Here is a 24,755-nt window from a genome sequence, read left to right on the forward strand (position 1 = left end):
AAAATACACATACACCTTTTTTATAATAAACATTAAAATAAGTCTCAATACATAAAACATACACATAATCGGTATTGGCGCGCCCGTAATAACCTGCACAACTATTTTTTTGCATCATTTATGATGTGTACTTTGTAAAAAAATAAATTGCTTTCTATCACTTAGGCCCCATTCACACGACCATGCCCGCAATCACGGCCCGCGATTGCGGGCACGGCCGGCCGCCGACTGCCACCCGCATTTTCGGGCCGTGCCTCCCATACAAAGTATGGGAGAACGGCCCGCAAAATGCAAAAGGACGGACATGTTCCATAATTTTCGGAACATTTCTACGGCACGGACACCCATTCGTAGCGCTACGGAAATGTGTCCGCGCTCAATGAAAGTGAATTGAAGTTATTTACAGTCGTGTGCATGGGGCCTAATTGTGAGGCACAAGGTGCGATGATGAATTTAACCTCCATGTGCCTCACATTAATAGTAATTAACTCCATCATGTACCTTACATATTAACCCATTATGACTGAGAAACATAATGGGGTTAATTACTATTAATGTGAGGCACATTCAAAATTCATAATCACACCTCCTGCCTCACATCAGAAAATGGAAGAACTTTTTTTTTTTTTTATTACTGTTGGCAAAGTAAACAAAATATCGGTATCGAAGTCCAAATTTTGGTATCGTGACATCCCTACACTGTGGGTTGCGTCCCCCTGGGGGTTCGTGAGTCACTCACCGAGGTTCCAATCAATGCTGGAGCAAGGAGCTGACATCTCCTTGATCCAGCATTCCCTGTGCCGTGAGTGGCTCGACACAGGCAGGCGTGATGTAGCGACATCATCGCGCCTGCCTGCGCTGAGTCACTCATAGTACACACCGGAGGAGGCGAAGGATCCTCCACTCAACGTGGGAACGGGGATAGGTAAGTAATTATGCACATATGGGGGCATTATACTGTATGGGGGGGCTGATATTGTGGGGGGGCATTATACTGTATGGTGGGCTGATATGGGGAGCATTATACGGTATGGGGCTATTATGGGGGGGCAGTATACGTTATGGGGCATTATACTGTGTGGGTGCAGCTATGGGAGCATTAACTGTGTGGGGGCATTATACTATGGGGGCTGTTGGGCAAGGCATCTGGGCATAGGAGCGCGCAGGGGTCTGATGATGATGGTGGTGCTGGGGAGGGGTAGGGGGGCCCAAGCTGAATTCTTGCACCCGGGCCCATGAGCCTTTAGCTACGCCCCTGGTTTGCTCCAAGTATTAAATACTGGGCTCTGGGAGTTGTGTCCACTAGAACCTTTCCCTTTGGCTTCCCCTGCTCTGCTCACTATGATTGAAGGGTCTAATCTTCCTATCTGTGCACAGGGAGAGACCTGTCAATTATGCTGAGCTGGGCAGGGAGAAGCCAGGGGGGAGCTGGCCATTGGATACTTTTCCCCAAGCCCAGCATTAAGGGTGGCTTCACACATGGTGTATTTATATGCCACAGATTTGGCCGCATTGAATCTGCCGCAAACTCTGCATGTTTTACATGCTGATTTTGTTGGGGATTTGCTGCAGCCAATTTCGTGGCATACAAAAATATGCAAAGCGTGAATCCAGCCTAACACTGTTGAAACCAACAGTGTTAAAACTATGATTTCTCTAAAACACGACAGCGCTTTAGAATAAAACATAGTTCAATAGGCAGTAGCGTAGCTAGTGGGGGGGGGGGGCGTTGGCCCCGGGCCTACTGAGATGGTGGTGCCCACTCACTGAGATGGTGGGGCCCTCCGCTCCCGCCGCTCCGCTCTTCTCCCGCCGCCCTCACATGACTGTGCGCGGCCACACAGTCATTCAAGCTAGCAGACTTGCGCACACGCTAGGCACATCTGCTAGTGCACGCACCTCTCCCCGATGTATCCCGTTCTGAAATTATACAGGGATAATGGCTGCTTTAAACAGGGATGATGGGGGTTAATACCGGGATGCTGGCTGGACTACCCATCATCCCTGTATATAACCTTCATCATTCCTGTATATACCAGCCTGGCTGACATATACAGGGATGATGAAGGTTATATACAGGAAGGATGGCTGGTATATACAGGGATGATGGTTGATATATACAGGGATGATGGGGGTTATATATGGGGATGATAGCAGGAGCAGCATCAAAACATGTATATAACCCCCATCATCTCTGTACCCAACCCCCTATCATCCCTGTATATACCAGCCACCATCCCTGTATATAACTATATAACCACCATCATCACTGTACACAACCCCCTATCATCCCTGTATATAACCACCATCATCACTGTACACAACCCACTATGATCCCTGTATATACCAGCCATCATCCCTGTATATAACTGTATATAACCCCCATCATCACTGTATATAACCCCCATCATACCTGTATTTACCAGCCTGCCTGTTATATACAGGGATGATGGATGTTATATACAGGAATGATGGTTGATATATACAGGGATGATGGGGGTTATATATGCGGATGATAGCTGGAGCAGCCATCATCAATGTATATAACCCCCATCATCTCTGTTCCCAACCCCCTATCATCCCTGTATATACCAGCCATCATCCCTGTATATAACTGTATATAACCCCCACATCCCTGTATCAGTTTGAGAAAAATGGATCACATGATTATTTTTGAGTTTGAGCCAACGTAGACATTGACTTGGTGAGTAACATGTTTTTGAAATGTATTTTCTATGAGTATATTAAAGTGTTTTTCTATCTGATTTATAATAGTTGCCTAATTGTGTATGTACTTCTAGCTGCTCACATGCTCTGCTTCTGTGATTTGTATATGATAAGGTTTATGTGATGGATTAGAGCCGATGTTCTCCTTGCTTATATTTGGCTAGTCTACTGCGTTCACTTATCACGTTGGTTTAGATGTATATCTCCTTTTGATATACCGCTGAACTGGTATTATATTCGGCTATTAAACTTCTATAGATTAAGATGTGTCTCTGATATTGAGATGGCGGTCGTGTCTTCTCCTGTTAATCATTCTTAATGTAATAGTCCCCTTCAGGGGCGTAGCTAAAGGCTCATGGGCACCGATGCAAAAGTTCTTATTGGGCCCACCCCCCCCCGCAAACTTCTCATGGCCGACGGTCCGCAGCTTTCAGCTGCATCGCTGGGTCTCCTAAGTGACCCAACAATGCAGCACTAGCAGCCGGGGGCGTCGCTAAGGAATTAAAATGTCAGGGGAAATAGCCCCAATACATATGTGCACCCCCCAAAAAAAAAAGTGTGTATAGGAGACAGCATAGCATATCTATAGCACTACGTCCCTATAAACTATGGATAGGATTAGATACATTGGCTCAGCAGACAGTATCACACATGATAGGATTAGATACAGTGGCTGAGCAGACAGTATCACACATGATAGGATTAGATACAGTGGCTGAGCAGACAGTATCACACATGATAGGATTAGATACAGTCGCTCAGCAGACAGCATCACACATGATAGGATTAGATACAGTGGCTCAGCAGACAGTATCACACATGATAGGATTAGATACAGTGGCTCAGCAGACAGTATCACACATGATAGGATTAGATACAGTGGCTGAGCAGACAGTATCACACATGATAGGATTAGATACAGTGGCTCAGCAGACAGTATCACACATGATAGGATTAGATACAGTGGCTGAGCAGACAGTATCACACATGATCGGATTAGATACAGGACTCAGCTCGCTGACATTGCGGTTCCAGCGCTGGACCCAGGAAAGGTAAGAATAATAATTTTGCTTCTTTATGTGTTACTGATTATTTTTGTGTGTTTGTGTTTTTTTACAGGTTCGGTTGTTGGACTTCGGATACGAGGACTTCAATGACGGTGTTTTTTTATTTAAATAAAATATTTTTTCTATGTCCTTGTATCTTTTTAAACTTTATTATCACCAGCTTAGTAATGGCCGCTGGCTGATTGACAACTTCCATTACTAAGGTGGGGCTTAATGTTAGCCGGCGCAAAGGCCAACACTAACCTCCATTATTACCCCGGTACCCACCGCCACCAGGGGTACTGGGAAGAGCCGGGTACGAACCAGTACCCGTCCATCTGTAGTGACGGGCAGGCACCGGGGTGGCCGCAGGCTGGTAGTATTAGGCTGGGGAAGGCACCTACCACCTTGGTAATGCTGCCTGCTGCTGCTGTGTTGTATCTGGCTGGTTATGAAAATTGGGGGGGGACCCGACACCGTTCTTTCCAATTATTTTTTATTTTTATTTTTTTAAATGACGTGGGGTCCCCCCCCCTTTTTCATAACCAGCCAGATACAATAAAGCAGCAGCAGCCTAGCATTACCAGGGTGGGAAGGGCCACTGTTTTTGGACTTTCCCCTCCTGATAATACCAGCCTGCGGCCCCAGTGGCCGACCATCACTACAGATGGTCAAGTACTGGAGGGTACCCGGCTCTTCCCAGCACCCCTGGTGGCGGTGGGTACCGGGGTAATAAAGGGGCTTAGTGTTACCCTCTGCACCGGCTAACACTAAGCCCCGCCTTAGCAATGTATGTAGTCAATCAGCCGGCGGCCATTGCTAAGGCGGTAGTAATATAGATTAAAAAAAAACACAAAGACATAGAAATAATATTTTATTGAAATAAAAAAAAAAAACACACAACCCTCATTAACCATTTTATTGATAATAAAAAAAAAGCCGTCATCGAAGTAGTCCTGGAATCCGACGTAGTCCAACGACCAAACCTGTAAGAAAACACGCAAAAAAAAACGATTAGTAACACATGTGTTAGGCTTAGATACAGGGCCCATGTGTGATACTGTCTGTGGGACCCTGTATCTAAGCCTACCACAAGGTAGGCTTAGATACAGGGTCCAGTCGACAGTAATCTTATACAGTATAAGATTACTGTCTGCTGGAGCCCTGTATATAAGCCTACAGTGTGGTAGGCTTATATACAGGGACCATCAGACAGGATCACACATGGGCCATGTATCTAAGCCTACCATGTGATTGGCTTAGATACAGGGCCCAGCAGACAGCATCACACAATCCGTGATCCTGTCTAATGGGCCCTCTAAGCCTGCTACATCGTAGGCTTAAAGGGGTTGTGCAGTCCCTAAACATTGATGGTCTATCCTCAGGATTGGCCATCAATAGCTGATGTGTCGGGGTCCGTCTCCCGGGACCCGCCAATCACCTGTTTTGAAGGGGCCGCAGCACTCGTACGACAGCTGCTTCCCCTTCATTTCACCACTCGCTCACACTGTAAATCGCCGACACCGATTCACAGTGTGACCGGAATGAAGGGGAAGCAGCTCTCGTACGAGTGCTGCGGCCCCTTCAAAACAGCTGATTGGTGGGTCCCGGGAGTCGGACCCCGCCAGTCAGGGCTTCTACTAATCTTACCTTCCTCTTCAGCCGCGTCGGAAATTCTGTCCTCTCGATGTTTTGCGCGGCGCATAGCGCTGTGACGTCATGCGCTGTGCACAGCGCTTGACGTCAGGACCTCCGCTGCGATCCAGAACCAGGAAGGTAAGTACAGTCTGTTACTATAGTAACAGGGGCCCGCGGCCCGAGTTACTATAGTAACTTTTTATTGATGTGGTGTGGGGGGCTGTGGGCCCGGTCGCAATTGCGACCGCTGCGACCCCTATAGCTACGCCAGTGCCCTTCCTTTCTACTGTTTTGCATAATGTAGTACATAGCATTTAAACGAGGCTATACATGTGTAATGTACTTAAAGAGACTCTGTCACCACATTATAAGTGCCCTATCTCTTACATAAGGAGATGGGCGCTATAATGTAGGTGACAGCAGCGCTTTTTATTTAGAATTTTATCTAGAATTTAATTAGTTTCTTAATGCCCAAGTGGGCGTGTTTTTACTTTAGACCAAGTGGGCGTTGTACAGAGGAGTGTATGACGCTGACCAATCAGCGTCATACACTTCTCTCCATTCATTTACACTGCACTAGCGATATAGCTATATCGCTATGTGCAGCCACATAAACACAATATAACGTTACAGCAGTGTCCTTACAATGAATATACATTACCTCCAGCCAGGACGTGATGTGTATTTTCTGTGAGATTTCCAGCAAAGCAAACGTAATCTCGCGAGATTACGATGTAAACTGTCATTTAAAACGAGATTACGTTTGCCTTGCTGGAAATCTCACAGAAAAGATTCAGAAGTGTCAGGATTCTGAATACACATCACGTCCTGGCTGGAGGTAATGTATATTCATTGTAAGGACACTGCAGTAATGTTAGTGTTTGTGTATGTGTCTGAACATAGCGATATAGCTATATCGCTAGTGCAGTGTAAATGAATGGAGAGAAGTGTATGACGCTGATTGGTCAGCGTCATACACTCCTCTGTACAACGCCCACTTGGTCTAAAGTAAAAACACGCCCACTTGGGCATTAAGAAACGAATTAGCATAAACCTAAAAATCGCTCATAAAGTGGTAAAAATAGATCATTTTTCTGAATAAAAATTATAGCGCCCAACTCCTTATGTAGGAGATAGGGCACTTATAATATGGTGACAGAGTTTCTTTAAGACAGCCTTTTATACTGCTCTCAAACTTTTAATTATCATGGATAATATAGCAGCGTATGGAGTACAGCACTCCTGCTCATTCACAATGATAACCACTATAATTAGGTGGCCTACTGGGTTGGGGCCCACTCAGATATGTTTCGCCCCCCTGTGCTAAACCCCTAGCTACGCCTCTGTCAATAGGATTGTAGGACCTGCCATTAAATCAAAATGCTAGTGATTAGGGCATCATGATTTGGATGAAAGGTTCCCTTTAAGGGTATGTTCACACACAGTGACCAGAAACTTCTGAAAATATGGAGCGGTTTTCAGGCGAAAACAGCTCCTGATTTTCAGACGTTTTTTTAACAACTCGCGTTTTTCGCTGTGTTTTTTATGGAGTCAATGAAAAACGCCTCCAAAAATGTCCCAAGAAGTGTCCTGCACTTCTTTTGACAAGTCATAATTTTATGCGCCGTATTTTGGCAGCGACGTGTAAAATAAAGGCTCGTGGGAACAGAACATCGTAATTCCCGTTGAAAGCAATGGGCAGATGTTTGTAGGCATATTCGGGGAGTTTTTTCAGGCGTAAAAATGCCCGAATTATGCCTGAAAACACTGCGTGTGAACATACCCTAAAAGTAAACTCCACCATATCTTACTGACGGGTTAGCTTAAAAAAAGGTACTCCACCGTAAGGGTATGTGCACACGCAAAATCAAAAACGTCTGAAAATACGGAGCTGTTTTCAAGGGAAAACAGCTCCTGAGTTTCAGAAGTTTTTTAAGCAACTAGCGTTTTTTACGGCCATTTTTTACGGCCATGCACTTCTTTTTTGCGGGCATCTTTTTGCCCGCCGCTTTTTGAAAATGAGGCATAAAAACATGCCCAGTTGGAACAAAACGACGTATTTCCTATTGAAATCAATGGGCTGATGTTTGTAGGCGTTCTGCTTCGGATTTTTCAGCCCGTTTATGGCCCGAAAAACGTTTGAAAACACTATGTGTGCACATACAATAAGTCTGTTTTATAGAGTAGACTACGGAATTGATTTTATTGTAAATAACATCATTTAAAATTCCCAGTGCTTGCCTTATAAACTCAAAAGCAAAGTGTGGGATGCCTACAGCCCGTGTTTAGTGAAGATTATAGTCTGACATAAGCAACGGCCTGTGAATAGTTGATAGATTTGTAAGTGCTGGGAATTTGACATTCCCTACAGTTATATTTTCCAATAATATTATATTGCTGTTTCTGCGGTCCCCTAAAGGACCCCTTAAAGCCTTGTGGACACAGTCGATTTTTTCAAATCTGACTTGTCACTTTATGTGGTAATTACTTTAGAATGCTTTTATTTATCCTAGCGATTCTGAGATTGTTTTCTCATGACATATTGTACTTTATGTTAGTGGTAAAATTTGGTCGATACATTCAGTATTTATTTGTGAAAAACAGCAAAATTCTGAGAAAATCTGCAAAAATTAGATTTTTTCTAAATTGAAATGTATTTGCTTGTAAGACATATAGTAATATCACACAAAATAGTTACTAGTTTACATTTCCCATATGTCTACTTCATGTTTGCATCATTTTTTGAACGCTCTTTTATTTTTCTTGGATGTTACAAGGCTTAGAACTTTAGCAGCAATTTCTCACATTTGCAAGAAATTGGCTTTGAGGGGCCCATATATTAGAAACCCCTATATGTCACCCCATTTAAAAAAAAACTGCGCCCCTAAAAGGTATTCAAAACAGCATTTAGAAAGATTCTTAACCCTTTAGGAGTTTCACCTGAATTAAAGCAAAGTAGAGGTGAAATTTATAGATGTTATACTTTTGCAGAAATTAATTTTGTATACATTTTTTGCTGTAACACAGAAGGTTTTACCAGAGAAACACAACTCAGTATTTATTGCCTAGATTCTGCAGTTTTTAGAAATCTCCCACATGTGGTCCTGGTGGACCACACAAGCCTCATAAATGAAGGAGCACCTAGAGGATTTTGGGGCCTTCTTTTTATTAGAATATATTTTCATCACCATGTCAGGTTTGAAGAGGTCTTGGGGTAAAAACACACACATAGTTTTGAAAATGTGCATAGAAAAGACTGATGCATCTTCATTCTTTGGTGTCCACTCCTGTGTTTGGCTCAAAAAATGGAGCCAAAAACTGCATCAAAACACTGTGTGTGGTCCTGGCCTTGTGGTGCCAAAACAGTGGAAACCCCGCAAATGTTACCCCATTTGGAAAACTACACCCCTGAAGGAACTTATTGAGGGGTATAGTGAGCATTTAGACCCCACAGGTTGTTTGCTGCATATTGTGGAATTAGGCTGTGAAATTGAAAATCACATATTTTTCAGATAAAACTTGGAAATGTTTAATTATTACAAGGAATAAAGGAGAAAAATCACCCCAACATTTGTAAAGCAATTTCTCCAGATTACGGCAATACCACATATGTGGTCATAAACTGCTGTTTGGACAAACGGCAGGACTCAGAATGGTAGGAGCGATATTTGGCATTCGATTTTGCTGGATTGGTTTCTGGACGCCATGTCGCATTTGCAGAGCTTCTGAGGTACCAATACAGGGGAAACCCCTTAAAAGTGACCCCATTTTGGAAACTAGACCCCTTGAGTAATTCATTGTAGTTTTCATGGGGTGCATGCGACTTTTTGATCAGTTTTCATTCTATTTCTACTATTTTTTCTTATTCCTTTTTTTACAGCATTCACAGTGCGCTATAAATGACATACGGATGTAGCCATCTTTATCTTGACTGATAACTTGCTGCAGCGTGATATAACACAACAAAAGCCATTGAAAAGTCATTGAAAATGTCAAGATAAAGGATCTTGTTACTGTCTATTTAATGCATTAAAAGTCAAAATAAAGACGGCTACATCTGTATTCACTTTATTTTGCGGGGCGATACGATTACGGCGATACCATATGTTTATACATTTTTTTATGTCTCATGGCGTTTGCACAATAAAATACTTTTTATAAAAAATCATTTACTTTTTGTGTTGCCTTATTCTAAGAACCATAACTTTTTTATTTTTTTCTATCAAAAAAGCGGTGTGAGGACTTGTTTTTTGCGTAACGAACTGTAGTTTCGATCAGTACTATATTTGGGTACATGAGACTTTTTGATCTCTTTTTATTCCATTTTTTGGGAGTGTAGTGATTCTGGTATGGTTTATCATTATTTTCTTTTACGGCGTTCACCGCGCGGGATTAATAACTAATTACTTTTGTTGTTCAGGCCGTTACAGACGCGGCGATACCAATTATGTATAGTTTTTTTTTTTTTATATAGTTATAGGACTGATAAGGGAAAAAGGGATATTTACTTTTATTACTTTAAAACTTACATTTTTTTAATTTTTATACAACTTTTTTTTTATTTTATTTTTGTCCCACTAAGGGACATGAGGACAGGATGCCCTGATCGCTATTCCAATACACTGCACTACATGCGTATGTAGTGCAGTGTATTAGAGATTTCAGCTACTCACTGACAGCAAGCATAGTGAGTCCTGCCTTTGTCGGGACCTACAAGGCTTCCGTAGATGGCATAGCTGGAGCCCATTGTTAGGCCTCCAGTTGCCATAGCAACCATCGGTGCCCGCGATCACGTCACGGGACTCCAATAGTGTTTTAACCCCTAAGAAGCCGAGATTGCTATTCAACGCGGCTTCTAAGGGGTTATTTGGTGGGGACCACCGCGATCGGTCCCTGGGGAAGGATCTGCGGCAACTGCTGTACGAGACAGCAGTTGTCACAGCTCCTGTATGTGCCATGAGGGGGGCCGAAGTGGCGGTTCCTCTCGTGACTTACTATTCTGTCACTGAGCACGAAAGATGCGCTCATCATGACCGAATAGTTTGTCAAGGAGCATGAAGGGGTGAAACTGTTGCTGCACTAGAAAGCCATAGTTACATAGTTACATAGTACAGTTGAAAAAGACACATGTCCATCAAGTTCAACCAAGGGATTGGAAAAGGGAAGTAAAAAAAATTTCTACACATAGGAGCTAATATTTTTTTGTTCTAGGAAATGATCTAAGCCTTTTTTAAAGCCATCTACTGTCCCTGCTGTGACCAGCTCCTGCGGTAGGCTATTCCACAGATTCACAGTTCTACAGTAAAGAAGGATTGTCACCTCCGCAGATTTGACCTTTTTTTCTCCAGACGGAGGGAGTGCCCCATTATTTTTTGAGGGGGTTTTACATGGAACAGGATTTCACCATATTTTTTGTATGTATTAATATATTTACAGAAAGTTAATCATGTCCTGCCTTAGTCGTCTTTTTTCAAGGCTAAATAAGTTTAATTCTTTTAATCTTTCCTCATAACTTAGATTCTTAGATCTCTTAGATTTCCTCATAACTTAGAGTTGACTTTGTGAAGTCATCTAGAAATTACCAATGTTTTTTTAATGGTACATATTTTTAATGCGTTTTCTTGTGGAGTTTTTTTTTCATTACATTTATATCATGGGTTTTTTCAGGCATTTTTCAAGTCCTAAAAGGCGTAGTTCTGCAGACACTGTCCGCATCTATGCCGCACATAATCTGCGTTGCAGTTTCTGTTGCGGCTTTGCCTAAAATGTGCAGTAAATTGATGCGGATTAGCCGTTGTGCATTCAGGTGAAGAGTACTTCCTGCTGTCTTTTAAAACTTTTCACCACAGGCTGGCTATAGACCTAGAAACACATGGGTCCAGCCAGAATGAAGAAATATCATGTTCGTTAAACCAATACGCAACGCAACACACATAACATCTGCAGATTTCATTGCGGAATTTTGAATCTGCATTGAAGTCAATGGAGAAATTCCGCAATAAGTCCACAACAAGTCCGCTACACGTCCGCAACAGCCAGTGTATGCTGCGGACACCAAATTCCCCACCGCAGTCTATGGTCCGCAGCGGAGTTTTCCGCAACGTGTGCACGAACCTAACTAAAAAGCTGTGGAAAGCAATAGAGAAAATGTCCGCTGCGGATTTCCGCAGCGGACTGGCCGCAGCGGAATTCCAGAGCAATTCCGCCACGTCTGGCCATGCCCTACCTGGAGCATGCTGTGTTTTGAAAAAAACGCGCCTGACTCAAGAAATGCACAAACAGGCCAGAAAAAAATGCCACAAAAGAATTGTTTCTAGTGTGTTTTATATTTCACTCTCAGCAAACATTTGAGGGAAACAAAAGCTGGAAAAATATCACCAAAAACTATGCATTTTTGTGCTGTTTTTTCAACATTTTTTGTCCAAAAATGCTGCGACTCTATAGGACTTGAAAAACGCCCCAAAAAAAACATATATCAGAAGTATAATGAAATTAACCCCTTCCCCCTGCTTGCATTCTGGGCCCTAATGTCCAAGCCATTTTTTACATTTTTACATTGTCACATTCAAAGAGCTGTAACTTTTTTATTTTTGCGTCGGCATAGCTGTATAAGGTCTTGTTTTTTGCGGGACGACTTGTAGTTTTTATTGGTACTATTTGAGAGTAGATGCGACTTTTTGATCACTTTTTATCACATTTTTTTAAAGTCAGGATTAACAGAAAACAGCAATTTTTCCATTGTTTTTTATTTTATTTTTTACGGCGTTCACAGTGCGGGTTAAATAATGTAACAGCTTTATAGTTGGGGTCGTTACGGACGCGGCGATACCAAATATGTGTAACTTTTTTGCTTTATTGTAGTTTTTTTTAATAGTAAAGCATTTTGTAAGGGGAAAAGCTGGGTTTTTCATTTTTTTTTTTTCACTTTTTTTTAAAATTAACTTTATTAAACTTTTTTTACTTTTTTACTAGTCCCACTAGGGGACTTCCCTATCCTCCGATCGCTATTGTAATACACTGCAATACTTTTGTATTGCAGTGTATTACTGCCTGTCCGTTTAAAACGGACAGGCATCTGCTAGGTCATGCCTGCGGCATGATCTAGCAGGCATTCGCTCCAGGCAGACCTGGGGGTCTTTATTAGACCCCCGGCTGCCATAGAAGACACAGACACTCGGCGATTTTATCGCCGGGTGTCAGTGAGATGAGAGGGAGCTCCCTCCCTCTCTCCAAAACCATTCAGATGCGGTGCTCGCTATTGTGCACCGCATCTGAAGGGTTAAACGGGTGAGATCGATACTAATATCGATCTCACCCGGCAGAGCAGGGACGCCCCCAGCCCTCAGCTGCCTCTGGCAGCTGAGAGCAGGGAGATTTCACGGCTCCCTGCTCTGTTTACTTTATTCTACAGCAGCGAGGTAGAATAGCGGCGCTCTAGAATAAAGCCCACTAATGACCGCCGTAAAAAGACGTATCGGCTAAGGGGTTAAGGGGCTAAGGGGTTATCGGCTAAGGGGTTAAGAAAAGCCACCAAAAATACCACCCATCCAGGTGTTGTGGTCTTTGGTGCAGTTTAATGTCTTTTGATTTAATTTCAGTTGGACACATTCCTGGCTTTGCCAAAAAAAACTGCACGTATAGTTTCAACCTAAGGGCACATTTTTTTTTTGCCATGACTACAATGAAATCGTGGCAAAATGCATCACTTTTTTTTAAAGCTTTATTGTAGATCCACTTCTGGCTTTGGCTAAAAAAAAATAAGCCAAAAACGGCATGAAAAGTGCGTGTGTGTGTGATCCGGGCCTAAGAGAGGTTTATGCTTACTTTACCTCATTACATATATTTCACAATCATTTTATATTATGGTCTCCTATCACTTTCTGATGTTACTTCAGAAGTGATAAGTCCTTTTTAAGAAGTGATGGCATACCACAAGAATTTGCCATCATTTCATGATTGGAGGGGTCCAACCTCTGGGACCCCTGCCGACTTTGAGAATACAGGCACATTCAGACGTGGCAGAATTTTTCCACTGCAAATGTTGCTGCAGATTCATTGCAAATTTGCAGCAACATTTGCATATTTGACAGGTAATTCAGACGTTGCAGATGTCACAGCGGACTTGCCACAGATTTCGGTTTTTGCTTCGCAAAGGCTGAAATCTGCAGTGAAATTCGGCTGCTTCTCCACAACATAATGTGCATGATGCGGAGGGAAAATTCTGCACTGCAGCCTAAATTCTGCACTGTTATTTTCCGCAACATCTGAACAAAGTTACCTAAAAAGGTATAGAAACCAATGGAAAAAAGGCTGCTGCAGATTCCACCACGTCTGAATGTGCCCTAAAGGGGCACAAGCAACTTCAGAAGTTTCTGTGCTATGCTAGGTCCAAGTGAATCAGACTGTGTAACATTTGCCTGCATAGAAGGTGGTGAGCGGCACCACTGTGCAGAGGGATACTGTGAAGAAATATAGTTTAAGCATACCTCCAGATATTTGAATCCCCATTAGCGAGACATTATTAAGCCCCGCCTCATTCTGCCAGGAACACCCACAAAAACCAACCCAAGAATTCCCACTTTGGGGCATAATTGCATAAACCATGCTCCCTTTGAGGTCCGTTTTACGAGAAAAACAGTGCTTTCAGAGATGACCTTATTGGATTAACTATGGAAATCACCTGTTGTTTTAGAAGTTCTCGGACCTCTTTCAAGACAATGTTAGTTTCTTTCATTTCTGCAAGCATTTGTGGTGCAACATCTCCACCTAAAATGATAATTTTGAATTATATATGAATAATTTATAATAACATTCAAATTTTTTTAAAAGAAGACCTGTCACCTCTCCTCACATGTCTATTTTTTAGTAAATACTTGTATTTCCTCTAAAATAACAATTCTGAAACATATTTTCTTAGAACTCTGCAATGTGCTTTTCCTCCCTCATTCACACGAGCACATTACGTCCGTAATGGACGGAACGTATTTCGGCCGCAAGTCCCAGACCGAATACACTACAGGCAGGCGGGCTCCTAGCATCATAGTTATGTACGATGCTAGGAGTCATTGCCTCGCTACCGGACAACTGTCCCGTACTGTAATCATGTTTTCAGTAAGGGACAGTAGTTCCACGGAGAGGCAGGGACTCCTAGCATCGTACATAACTATGATGCTAGGAGCCCGGCTCCCTGCAGTGTGTTCGGTCCGGGACTTGCGGCCGAAATACGTTCCGTCCATTACGGACGTAATGTGCTCGTGTGAATCCAGCCTATTCGGTGCATTTATGACTGGCGCAGGCTATATTGATGGAATCTATAGCTAGTGCAGGCTTTAACGGGGGCATCTGTAGCTGACGCAGACCATAGGAGGGGCACCTGCGGCTGGAGCAGGCTGTAAGGGGCACCTATTTTATTTTTACTATTATTATTATTATTATTATTATTATTATACTAATTGTTGGAGGCTTTTGTCTAAGTGCCTGTTTTGACTAGAATTATAAAAAAACAGAAGGTGGTCTCTGAAATTTGCACAATACTGTACTTTATTTTATTACTAATGTATATATAGTATCAGAATCTTCTTTTGGAAAGGTGAAGAAAGAATGAGGTGCAGTGCAGGTGTACTGAAGCTCACAATCCCTTCAATGTGCCTAAGGCCTCATGCCCACTTCAGTTATTTTCTTCAGGGTGCTATCCGTTTTTTCTAACTGATAGCACCCTTATACACTCATTTCAGTGGGGCCATGCACACTTCCGTTGTTTTAACGGAACCGTGTGACCGTTCTGACAAAAATAGGACAGCTCCGACTCCTGTCCATTTTTGACAGAACAGTCTTGGCCCTTTCATTGATTTGATCCGACGAAAGTGTGCATGAGGCCTAACAAATCAAAAAGATAAACCATAGAGATTGTTATCACTGTGAGGCCAGGATAAATTTTCCTTTCTCCTTGACTCCAGTGTGCGAGTGAACAATATATAATGGTATGTTACTAATAATCTTCTGAAAGTGCTTTCAAACAGTCGGTAATTTTGCTCTTTACGACAAATCAACCTGTAATTTAGTTATCAAGATAATTGCTACTTTGGTGTTATTGTAAAGGTTGGGAACTACAGATCTGCTGTTACACTAAAGGCAAGTGCCATCAACTGTATAAGATTTCCCCTTGGGACATCATTATATGCAAGGTTTTCCATGAACAAATGCATTTACGCTGGTTTATTTTTCATAATGTTGGTATTGCTTTCTGCAAAAAAGAAAAAAAAAAAAAGATTGACTGTGGTTATAAGATTTTATGTAGCCTCCTATTAGCTTCTAAAAGCTTCTATTAGCTATGATTTGAGGTTTTTTTTCAAGAGGACTTGTGAAAACAAATATCGAAATATTAAGTGATTCATCCAGTTTGCAGCAAGACCGTGTTTAGAAGGGAATTAAGTTTTATAAGGCCTTGTTCACAAGTGCAGTTTTTACATGCATTTTTTTTTAAGCCAAAACGACCTATAAGGCCTTCCTTTATATATTTATTCCGTTTAGCTTCCGTTCCTGGTTGTGGCTTAAAAAATACATGCAAAATCTGCAGCAACGCTTCACTGTGTGAACAAGGCCTTTGTCGTTTGAACAAATTATCAATACACCATGATGGATGTGGATCTATGTTTTTATCAGCTACATCTGCATATATATACAGTGAATGGTCACTTTATGAGGGACACCCATCTAGTAGCGCGTTGGACCTTCTTTAGCCTTCAGAAATGCAGCAATTTGTTGTGGCATAGATTCCACTAGATGTTGAAATTGTTCTGCAGGAATATTGGCCCATGTGAACAGGATAGGTTCTCGCAGTCGCCGCTAAATTGTAGTTCTGTCATAGAGTAAACAGCTGCCATGAAGGGATGAACAATCCTTAGGCAAGCCCTACTGTATAAACGTCCATCCACAGGTATCAGTGGGTGTGCCAAGAAAACAGTCCACACACCATTACAACACCTCCACCAGCTTAAACTGTTGATACGTGACAGGAAGGGCATGGCCAGACGTGGCGAATTTCTGCAGACACTGTCCGCATCAATGACGCACATAATCTGCGTTGCAGATTCTGTTGCGGCTTTGCCTAAAATGTGCATTAAATTGATGCGGATTAGCCGTTGCGTATTCAGGTGAAGAGTGCTTCCCTTCTCTCTATCAGTGCAGGATAAAGAGAAGGGGCAGCTCTTTCCCTAGTAAGGCTGGGTTCACACGTGGCGGAATTTCACTTGAATTCCGTTGGCGGACACTCCGCAGCGTTAATCCGCAGCGGAGCCGTTTCTCCATTGACTTCCACTTTAATTTAGAAGTGTTCGTTTAGACGTTGAGTAAAATTCCGCTGCGGAGCATAGGCTGCGGAGCGGAATTTGGTGTCCGCAGCATGCTCTGTCTGTTGCGGAGCAGTGGCGGACTGGTTGCGGACTCATGGCGGAATTTCTCCATTGACTTCAATGGAGATTCTAAATTCCGCAATGAAGTCCGCAGCTGTCATGCACATGTTATGTGTGCTGCGGAGCGTATTGGTTTTACTAATATGACATTTCTTCATTCTGGCTGGACCTATGTATTTCTAGGTCTACAGCCAGACTGAGGAAGTCAATGGGGCTCCCGTAATTACGGGAGCGTTGCTAGGAGACGTCAGTAAATAGTCACTGTCCAGGGTGCTGAAAGAGTTAAGCTATCGGCAGTAACTGTTTCTGCACCCTGGACAGTGACTACTGATCCCAATATACAGCAACCTGTAAAAAAATAGAAGTTCATACTTACCGAGAACTCCCTGCTTCTGTCTCCAGTCCGGCTTCCCAGGATGACGTTTCAGTCTAAGTGACGGCTGCAGCCAATCACAGGCTGCAGCGGTCACATGGACTGCCGCGTCATCCAGGGAGGTAGGGCTGGATGCCGAAAGAGGGACGCGTCACCAAGACAACGGCCGGTAAGTATGAAATGCGTTTACTTTCACTAGGGAAAGTGCTGTCCCTTCTCTCTATCCTGCACTGATAGAGAGAAGGGAAGCACTTTTTCCGCAGTCCGCAGCAGCTAGTCCGCATCAATTTACTGCACATTTTGGGCAGATCCGCAGCCGTAATCCGCAACCCGGATTAGGTGCGGCATTGATGCGGACAGCTGCGGAGGAAATCCGCCACGTCTGGCCGTGCCCTTAAAGTAAAAGAAATTCAAACTTACCCGGCCGTTGTCTTGGTGACGCGTCCCTCTTTCGACATCCAGCCCGACCTCCCTGGATGACGCGGCAGTCTATGTGACCGCTGCAGCCTGTGATTGGCCTGTGACTGGCCTGTGATTGGCTGCAGCCATCACATGGACTGAAACGTCATCCCGGGAGGCCGGACTGGAGGAAGAAGCAGGGAGTTCTGGGTAAGTATGAACTTCTATTTTTTTTACACGTTGATCTATATTGTGATCGGTAGTCACTGTCCAGGGTGCTGAAACAGTTACTGCCGATCGTTTAACTCTTTCAGCACCCTGGACAGTGACTATCTCCTGACGTTGCCTAGCAACGCTCCCGTAATTACGGGTGCACACACGTAGTCACCCATAATTACTGGAGCCCCATAGACTTCTATGGGCCTGCCTGTGCCGTAATAACGGCCCGTGATTACGGCCGCTTTTACGTTCGTGTGCATGGGGCCTCAGTCTGGCTATAGACCTAGAAATACATAGGTCCAGCCAGAATGAAGAAACATGATGTTCGTAAAACCAATATGCAACGCAACACACATAACATCTGCGGATTTAATTGCGGAATTTTGAATCTCCATTGAAGTCAATGGAGAAATTCCGCAATGAGTCCGCAAAACAAAAGTCCGCTACACGTCCGCAACAGCCAGTGTATGCTGCGGACACCAAATTCCACACCACAGCCTATGGTCCGCAGCTGAGTTTTCCGCAACGTGTGCACGAACCTAACTAAAAAGCTGTGGAAAGCAATGGAGAAAATGTCCGCTGCGGATTTCCGCAGCGGACTGGCCGCAGCGGAATTCCAGAGCGATTCCGCCACGTCTGGCCATGCCCGAAGGGTTCATTGATTCATGCCGCTTGCACCCAATTCTGACCCTCCTATCTGCATGGTGCTACAGAAATCTGGATTCATCTGACCAGGCGAGGTTTTTCCACTACTCAGTGATCCAGTATTTGTGCTCTTTTGCCCACTGAAGTCTTGCCTCTCTTTATACAGCAGTGGTATTTGAACTGGTCGTCTCTCGACATCCTCCTCTAAACCCTTTTGTCGATGAGTTCTTGACGACCACAGGATCCCCTTTCACTGGATAATTTTCCTCGATCACAAAATTCTTTGTATACTTTCAACAACGTTGCACAAGAAAAATCCACGATGTTAACGGTTTTTCAAATACTGGACCCAGCTAGTCTAGCACCGATAACCAAGGCTTTGTTTAAAAGATCACTCGTTTTTCCCATTCTAATGTGTATTCACACTACAAAGGATCCACAGGATCACTTTATTTTATGCTGCACTCCAGGGTTACATGTCTCATTTCCATACAGGGCAGTTCCGATCGTGAAAGGGCAGGCATCTCTAATAAAGTGGCCATTCATTGTATATATATATTTGTGTGTGTGTAAGCAAAAATGAAGATGGCTGTGTTCAGCACTATAGATCGCACAGTTTGCAGACATCTATGACCAGCAAACGGTATTTGTTCTAGGGGTAAGAACAGCCACCTAGCAACAGCGAATGGGTGCAGATGGCAGCCTCCCCGGGCCATCTAAGATCACACGATCCTAAGAGGAGTTCTCGCGAGAGGGCATGAACTGCGCTAAGATTTTTTCCAAGGAGACAAGATGGCTAGTCCAAATCTCCGTTAAAAAAGATGTTCTTTGCGAGTGCGTGAAAAACATATGCCACTCGCAAAGCACAGTTGCAATAACGCAACACACACGGACCAGATTTACGTGCGTATTTTATGCACATAAATCTGTCACGCTCGTGTGAATGTAGCCTAAGACATAGGTGAAGGGTCCTAAGAGTGTTAAGTAAATCTCAGTCTAGGAGTGAAGCTTCAAGACCAGTGTCTATTTCTTGGATTCCATTCTCTTAGGTTTCTTTGCTGACCTAAAACATGGAGACATTAAGGCTACATTCACACGAGCGTATCAGATTCACGTGCTTGAAAAATGCGCGTGAATCTGGTCCGTGTGTGTTGCGTTATGCATCAGTGTGCTTTGCGAGTGGCATGTGTTATTAACGCACTCGCAAAGCACATTTTTTTTTTTATTACTTTCAATTGAATTGATGCGGAAATCATGCACCGCACACAGATGTGCAGCCGTGTGTGGTTTTCACGCACCCATTGACTTCACTGGGCACGTAGGTGCGTGTAAACACACCAATATAGGACATGCAGTGAGTTTCATGCAGCTGATTCTCGGATTCACATGGACGTTATTCACGTTCGTGTGAATGGGCCCTATGAAGGCAGCTACCACAGGACAACATTGTTGGGGAGGGAGAATGGGAAAGTCACTGTAGGTCAGGGGCGTAGCTAAGGGGGACAAGTGGGCGCAACTAAGAGAGTAGGTGGGGGTGCCAGGTCCGCTCCATCCATGATGGTGGCCTGCTGCCTCTCTGAGGGGGCGGCGGTGGCATTGAAACCAGCAGCTGCCACCCCCTCCTGCACTATAGGCGATGAATGGCCGGTTACGTTCCGTGCCCGGCCATTCAGCGCCTTTCACCGACTCAAGCGGCGCAATTACTTCTTTGCGCTGCTTGTATCATTGAAAGGCGCTGATTGACAGGGCAAGTCATAGTGCCCTGCCAATCAGCGCCTTTCATAGACGCAATCCGTGCTATGACGTCATCAACCCGCTTGCATCTATGAAAGGTGTGGATTGGCAGTGCAGAATGACTTGCCCTGTCAATCAGCACCTTTCAACTACGCAAGCGGCGCGATGAGGTCATCAAGCCGCTTGCGTCGTTCAACCCCAGCAGACCTGCTCAGAAGGGAGCTGGTCTGCATTGCCACCAGACGGCGCGGGAATGGGCTTAAGGTGAGTATATAAAGTTTTTTGTCTTTTTTTATCCTAATAAAAAGTGACATTATCTACAGGGGGGCTCTATCTACAGGGGTCAGCTCTATCTAATGGGGGGCTATATACAGGAGTGGGCTTTATGTGGAGCACTACAGGGGGAGCTATATGTGAGGCTCTATCTACATGGGGGCTATAAAAAGGGGTGGGCTATATGTGGAGTACTATATACAGGTGTGGACTATATGTGGGGCACTATATACAGGGGTGGGCTAGATGTGGACCACTAAAGGGGGAGCTGTATGTGAGGCAATATATACAGGGGGCTATATACAGGGGTGGGCTATATGTGGAGCACTATAGGGGGAGCTATATGTGAGGCACTATATACAGGGGTGGGCTATATGTGTAGCACTATTTATAGGGGGAGATATATGCAGGGCACTATCTACAGGGGTGGGCTATATGTTGGACACTATACAGGGGTGGGCTATATCTACAGGGGGAGCTATATACAGAGGTGGGCTATATATAGAGTACTATAGGGGAGCTATATTTGAGGCACTATATACAGGTGTGGGCTATATGTTGGACACTATATACAGGGGTTGGGTATATGTGGAGCACTATCTACAGGGAGGCTATATGTGGGGCACTATCTACAGGAGGAGCTACATGTGGGCACTGTTTTTAGAGGGGGCTATATGTGAGGCACTATATACAGGGGTGGGCTATATGTGGAGCACTATCTACAGGGGTGGCTACATGTGAGGCACTATATACAGGGGGGTTATATGTGGGAACCCATCTACAGGGGGCTGTATGTGGGGCACTATCTGCAGGGGCTCTATGGGGGTCACTATCTACAGGGCGATCTATGTAGGACACTATCTACAGGGGGCCCTATGGGTGGCAATATCTACAGGGGGCACGGTGTGTGTTTGTGACACAGTGTACGGTGCTATTAGAAATTAGAATTAGAGGTACAGTGTATGGCGCTATTATATTTAGGGGCACAGTGTTTGGCACTATGAGAACTTTATCTTTGTTTATAGGTGCAGAAATGTTAGAAAAAAGAGAAGCTGAAGACATCTGAGTTGCAAACTGCAGAAAATGGGCTGTGGCCGGGAGAAGTCGTCATAAAGGTCTGGACTGGATGGAGAAGAAAAGAGAAAAAGAACAACTATAATCTGAAATCCCCTGCGAGTCACTTAATGTAAATTTTTATTCTGCCTCTAATCAGCACTGTAGTTACTGTATGATCTGCAGCGAGATGATGAGTGGTATGATTTTTTTGTGAAATAGCATCTCCCAGCATGTCTTTACCATTGTTTGGGCCATGCTGGGAGCTGTATACAGTTTAGTGCAAACCGTATTGGTTTGCACTAAACTGTATACAGCTCCCAGCATGGCAGGGGTTGCGCTAAATTGAGCTGTATTTGTATTTATGTACTGAGCTTGGTTCTGGAGCTGTATATATGTAATGATCTTGGTTGTGGGGCTGTATATATGTAATGAGCTTGGTTCTGTATATATGTAATGAGCTTGCTTCTGATGCTATATATATGTACTGAGCTTTGTTCTGGTGCTGTATGTATATTGAGATTTGTTCTGGTGTTGTATATATGTAATGAGCTTCATTCTGGTGCTGTATATATGTACTGAGCTTGGTTGTGGTGCTGTATATATGTACTAAGCTTGGTTCTAGTGCTGTATATATGTAATGAATAAGCTTGGTTCTGGTGTTGTATACAGAACTATATTGCTTGTAAAATGTACAAATGGTTTTATGCTCGAGTTACATAAAAGAAATGTGGAAAAAAAAAAGACACCTTGATTAGTAGAGAAAACAAACATGGCGGGGAGGAAGGAGATGTGGGGAAAGAGGTTCAGGAGGGGGGGGGCACCAAACTGAATCTTTGCCCCGGGTGCTGGAGAACCTAGCTACGCCTCTGGCTAGGTGGCTGTCTTTACCCCTAGAACAAATACAGTTTGCAGGTCGGAGAGTTCTGCAGACTGTGCTTTGTTCATCTGGGAGGCAGCCACCTACGGATGTATGCAATTTTTATCTTGACGCTGATAACTTGCTGCAGCGTGATATCACACAACAAAAGCCATTGAAAAGTCATTGAAAAAGTCAAGATAAAGGATCTCGCCACTGTGTATTTAAAGCGTTAAAAGTCACGATAAAGACGTAGCATCTGTAGCACCAGCTAATGGGTAGAGTAAGGGCTCATTCACATGAGCGTGAATCTCGTCCATGTGCTATGCATTGATTTCAATGGGGCTGTTCACACACGCGTTAGTTTTCACGCAGCGAGTGTTCGTTGCGTGAAACTCACTGCATGTCCTATATTGGTGCGTTTTCACGCATCTAGCCGCCCATTGAAGTCAATGGGTGCGTGAAAACCATGCACAGCACACGGATGCACATTCGTGTGCTGTCCATGTTTTACGCATCAATTATATTGGAAAAAAAAAATTAAGTGCTTGCAAGTGTGTGAAAAACATGCCACTCGCAAAGCACACTGATGCATAACGCAACGCACACGGACAGATTTAAGTGCGTTTTTTATGCACATAATTCTGTCACTCTCGTGTGAATGTAGACTAACACACACCTGGTGGTAGCTCTGTAACTCAAGGCATTTATTCTGGAAGGATGCCACTAAAAGTTGACAAAGCTTTTGCTAGAAGACCATCTAGCTGCTCTGAGTATGGAAGCAAGGGGAATTACTTTGGCTGCAGCCCTGGAGGAAGCTGTAGCTTAGATAGAGTTGGCTTTGAATAAATTGGTATCTATGCCTGTGCTTTTCATCGCAAATAAAATCCAGCATGTAACTGTATTAGCAGATGCTTTTCGGAACGGAGGTCTGGAAGTGATGAAGAGATTTGTAATCTCAGTTCTGTAAGAGGCAGACCGGGTAAGATGCTCCTCAAGGGTAGTAACTAACGGTCCGTGGAGATTTTGTCCCATATTTTGGTATGAACTGAAGAAAAAGATATTGTTTGTGTTCTTACCTGACTGGGATTTCTTGGAGGATCCAGGTCTGGAAGGGTTTGCTTTCGCCTGGGTGAATGGTCTGGTGAAGGACTTCATGGGCTGTCCCGGATTATCACGGGTCTGTCCTTTGGACTTGAACTGTCTGGAGCGATTTTGAAGAGATTTTCAAGCTACTCATTGCAGCTTCCTTTAGAGATACAGCTGATCAGCAAGGGTTTTTGAAAGTGGACCCACAACGATTAGCCAATTGCTGGTCTGGCTTTAGTCTAAAATGGGATGGCTTTAAAGGCTGGAGCTAGATCTAGACTTTTGTTGATAAATCGCTGTCCATAGGAATGCATTGAGTAGCTTGAAAATCTCTTAAAAATCGCTCCAGACAAGTGTGTAGCTCTGAAATCCTAGCACGTAGCGATTAAGAAAAAAAAATTGCTAGCAAATCGCTTTACTGGAGGGATTTTCTAGAGATTTTTAAGACACTCTGTGTGTAGCCCTGCTTAATGCATTCCTATGGACAGCGATTTATCCCCAAAAATTTTTTGTAGTGAGATAAATATTCTGTATGTAGCCTAATACATTCCTATGGACCACAATTTATCACAGGGATATCACAGCGATTTTTGTAGTGAGATCATTAGCTCTAGCCTAATACATTCCCATGGACCGCGATTTATCACCCACTGTCTGGCTCTAGCCCGAACCTAAGGCAGTTTTGAAAAATAAGACCCAAATGTGGCTCTCTCTTTGTCACTCGTCTATAGAGCTGCAACTTTTTAATTACCTGGATATTAACCAAACGGTACAATATTGTTTGGTGCTATTTGGTATAATAGCCCAGTGGACCTGTCAAATAAGCTGCCCATGAATAGTGCACCATATTCTAATGACAGATTTGATTTAAATTAATAGCACTTTTTACACAATGCCAAAACTTGCCCCTTAATAATAAATCTGTTGTCTATAGCAACTAATCAGATTCCAGCTTTCAGTTCCACAGTGCATTTAAAGGAGTAGTCTCCTGTCCATAGACCCTATTAGAGCATATGAAGTTTATAGTGGGGGTCTCTCACTAACAAGCAGATTATCTCGCTCTGGCTGACCTTTTCAAGAGCCGCATGTAACACTACATCTCCATACCTCCCAACTATCAAGTATCACAAGAGGGACAAACGATGTGGCGGGCGCAGCGCGTCGTGGCAAATTGTTTTCTTTTAGGCCACATCTCTAATACCACCCAATCCACGCCCACACAGTATCATGTTCCCATAGTACCTCCCACACAGTATAATACCAAATAGCTGCCCCCACACAGTATAATG

At 43.6% G+C, this 24,755-nt stretch overlaps 1 protein-coding gene across 1 annotated transcript in view; it reads right to left on the reverse strand.

Moving 5' to 3' along the window:
• The window catches only part of COMP (cartilage oligomeric matrix protein), a 188,456-nt gene extending 164,921 nt beyond the window's left edge, over nt 1-23,535 (reverse strand). Inside the window, exons 1-2 of the mRNA XM_075854768.1 lie at nt 23,457-23,535; nt 14,092-14,177 (exon numbers count right to left, since the gene is read on the reverse strand). Of these exons, the coding sequence (XP_075710883.1) occupies nt 14,092-14,177; nt 23,457-23,535 (165 nt within the window). The remainder of the gene's footprint in view (nt 1-14,091; nt 14,178-23,456) is intronic.
• Nucleotides 23,536-24,755: the final 1,220 nt, after the last annotated feature.

The sequence above is a fragment of the Rhinoderma darwinii genome, chromosome 1, assembly GCF_050947455.1.
Source record: "Rhinoderma darwinii isolate aRhiDar2 chromosome 1, aRhiDar2.hap1, whole genome shotgun sequence".
NCBI classification, from domain to species: domain Eukaryota; kingdom Metazoa; phylum Chordata; class Amphibia; order Anura; family Rhinodermatidae; genus Rhinoderma; species Rhinoderma darwinii.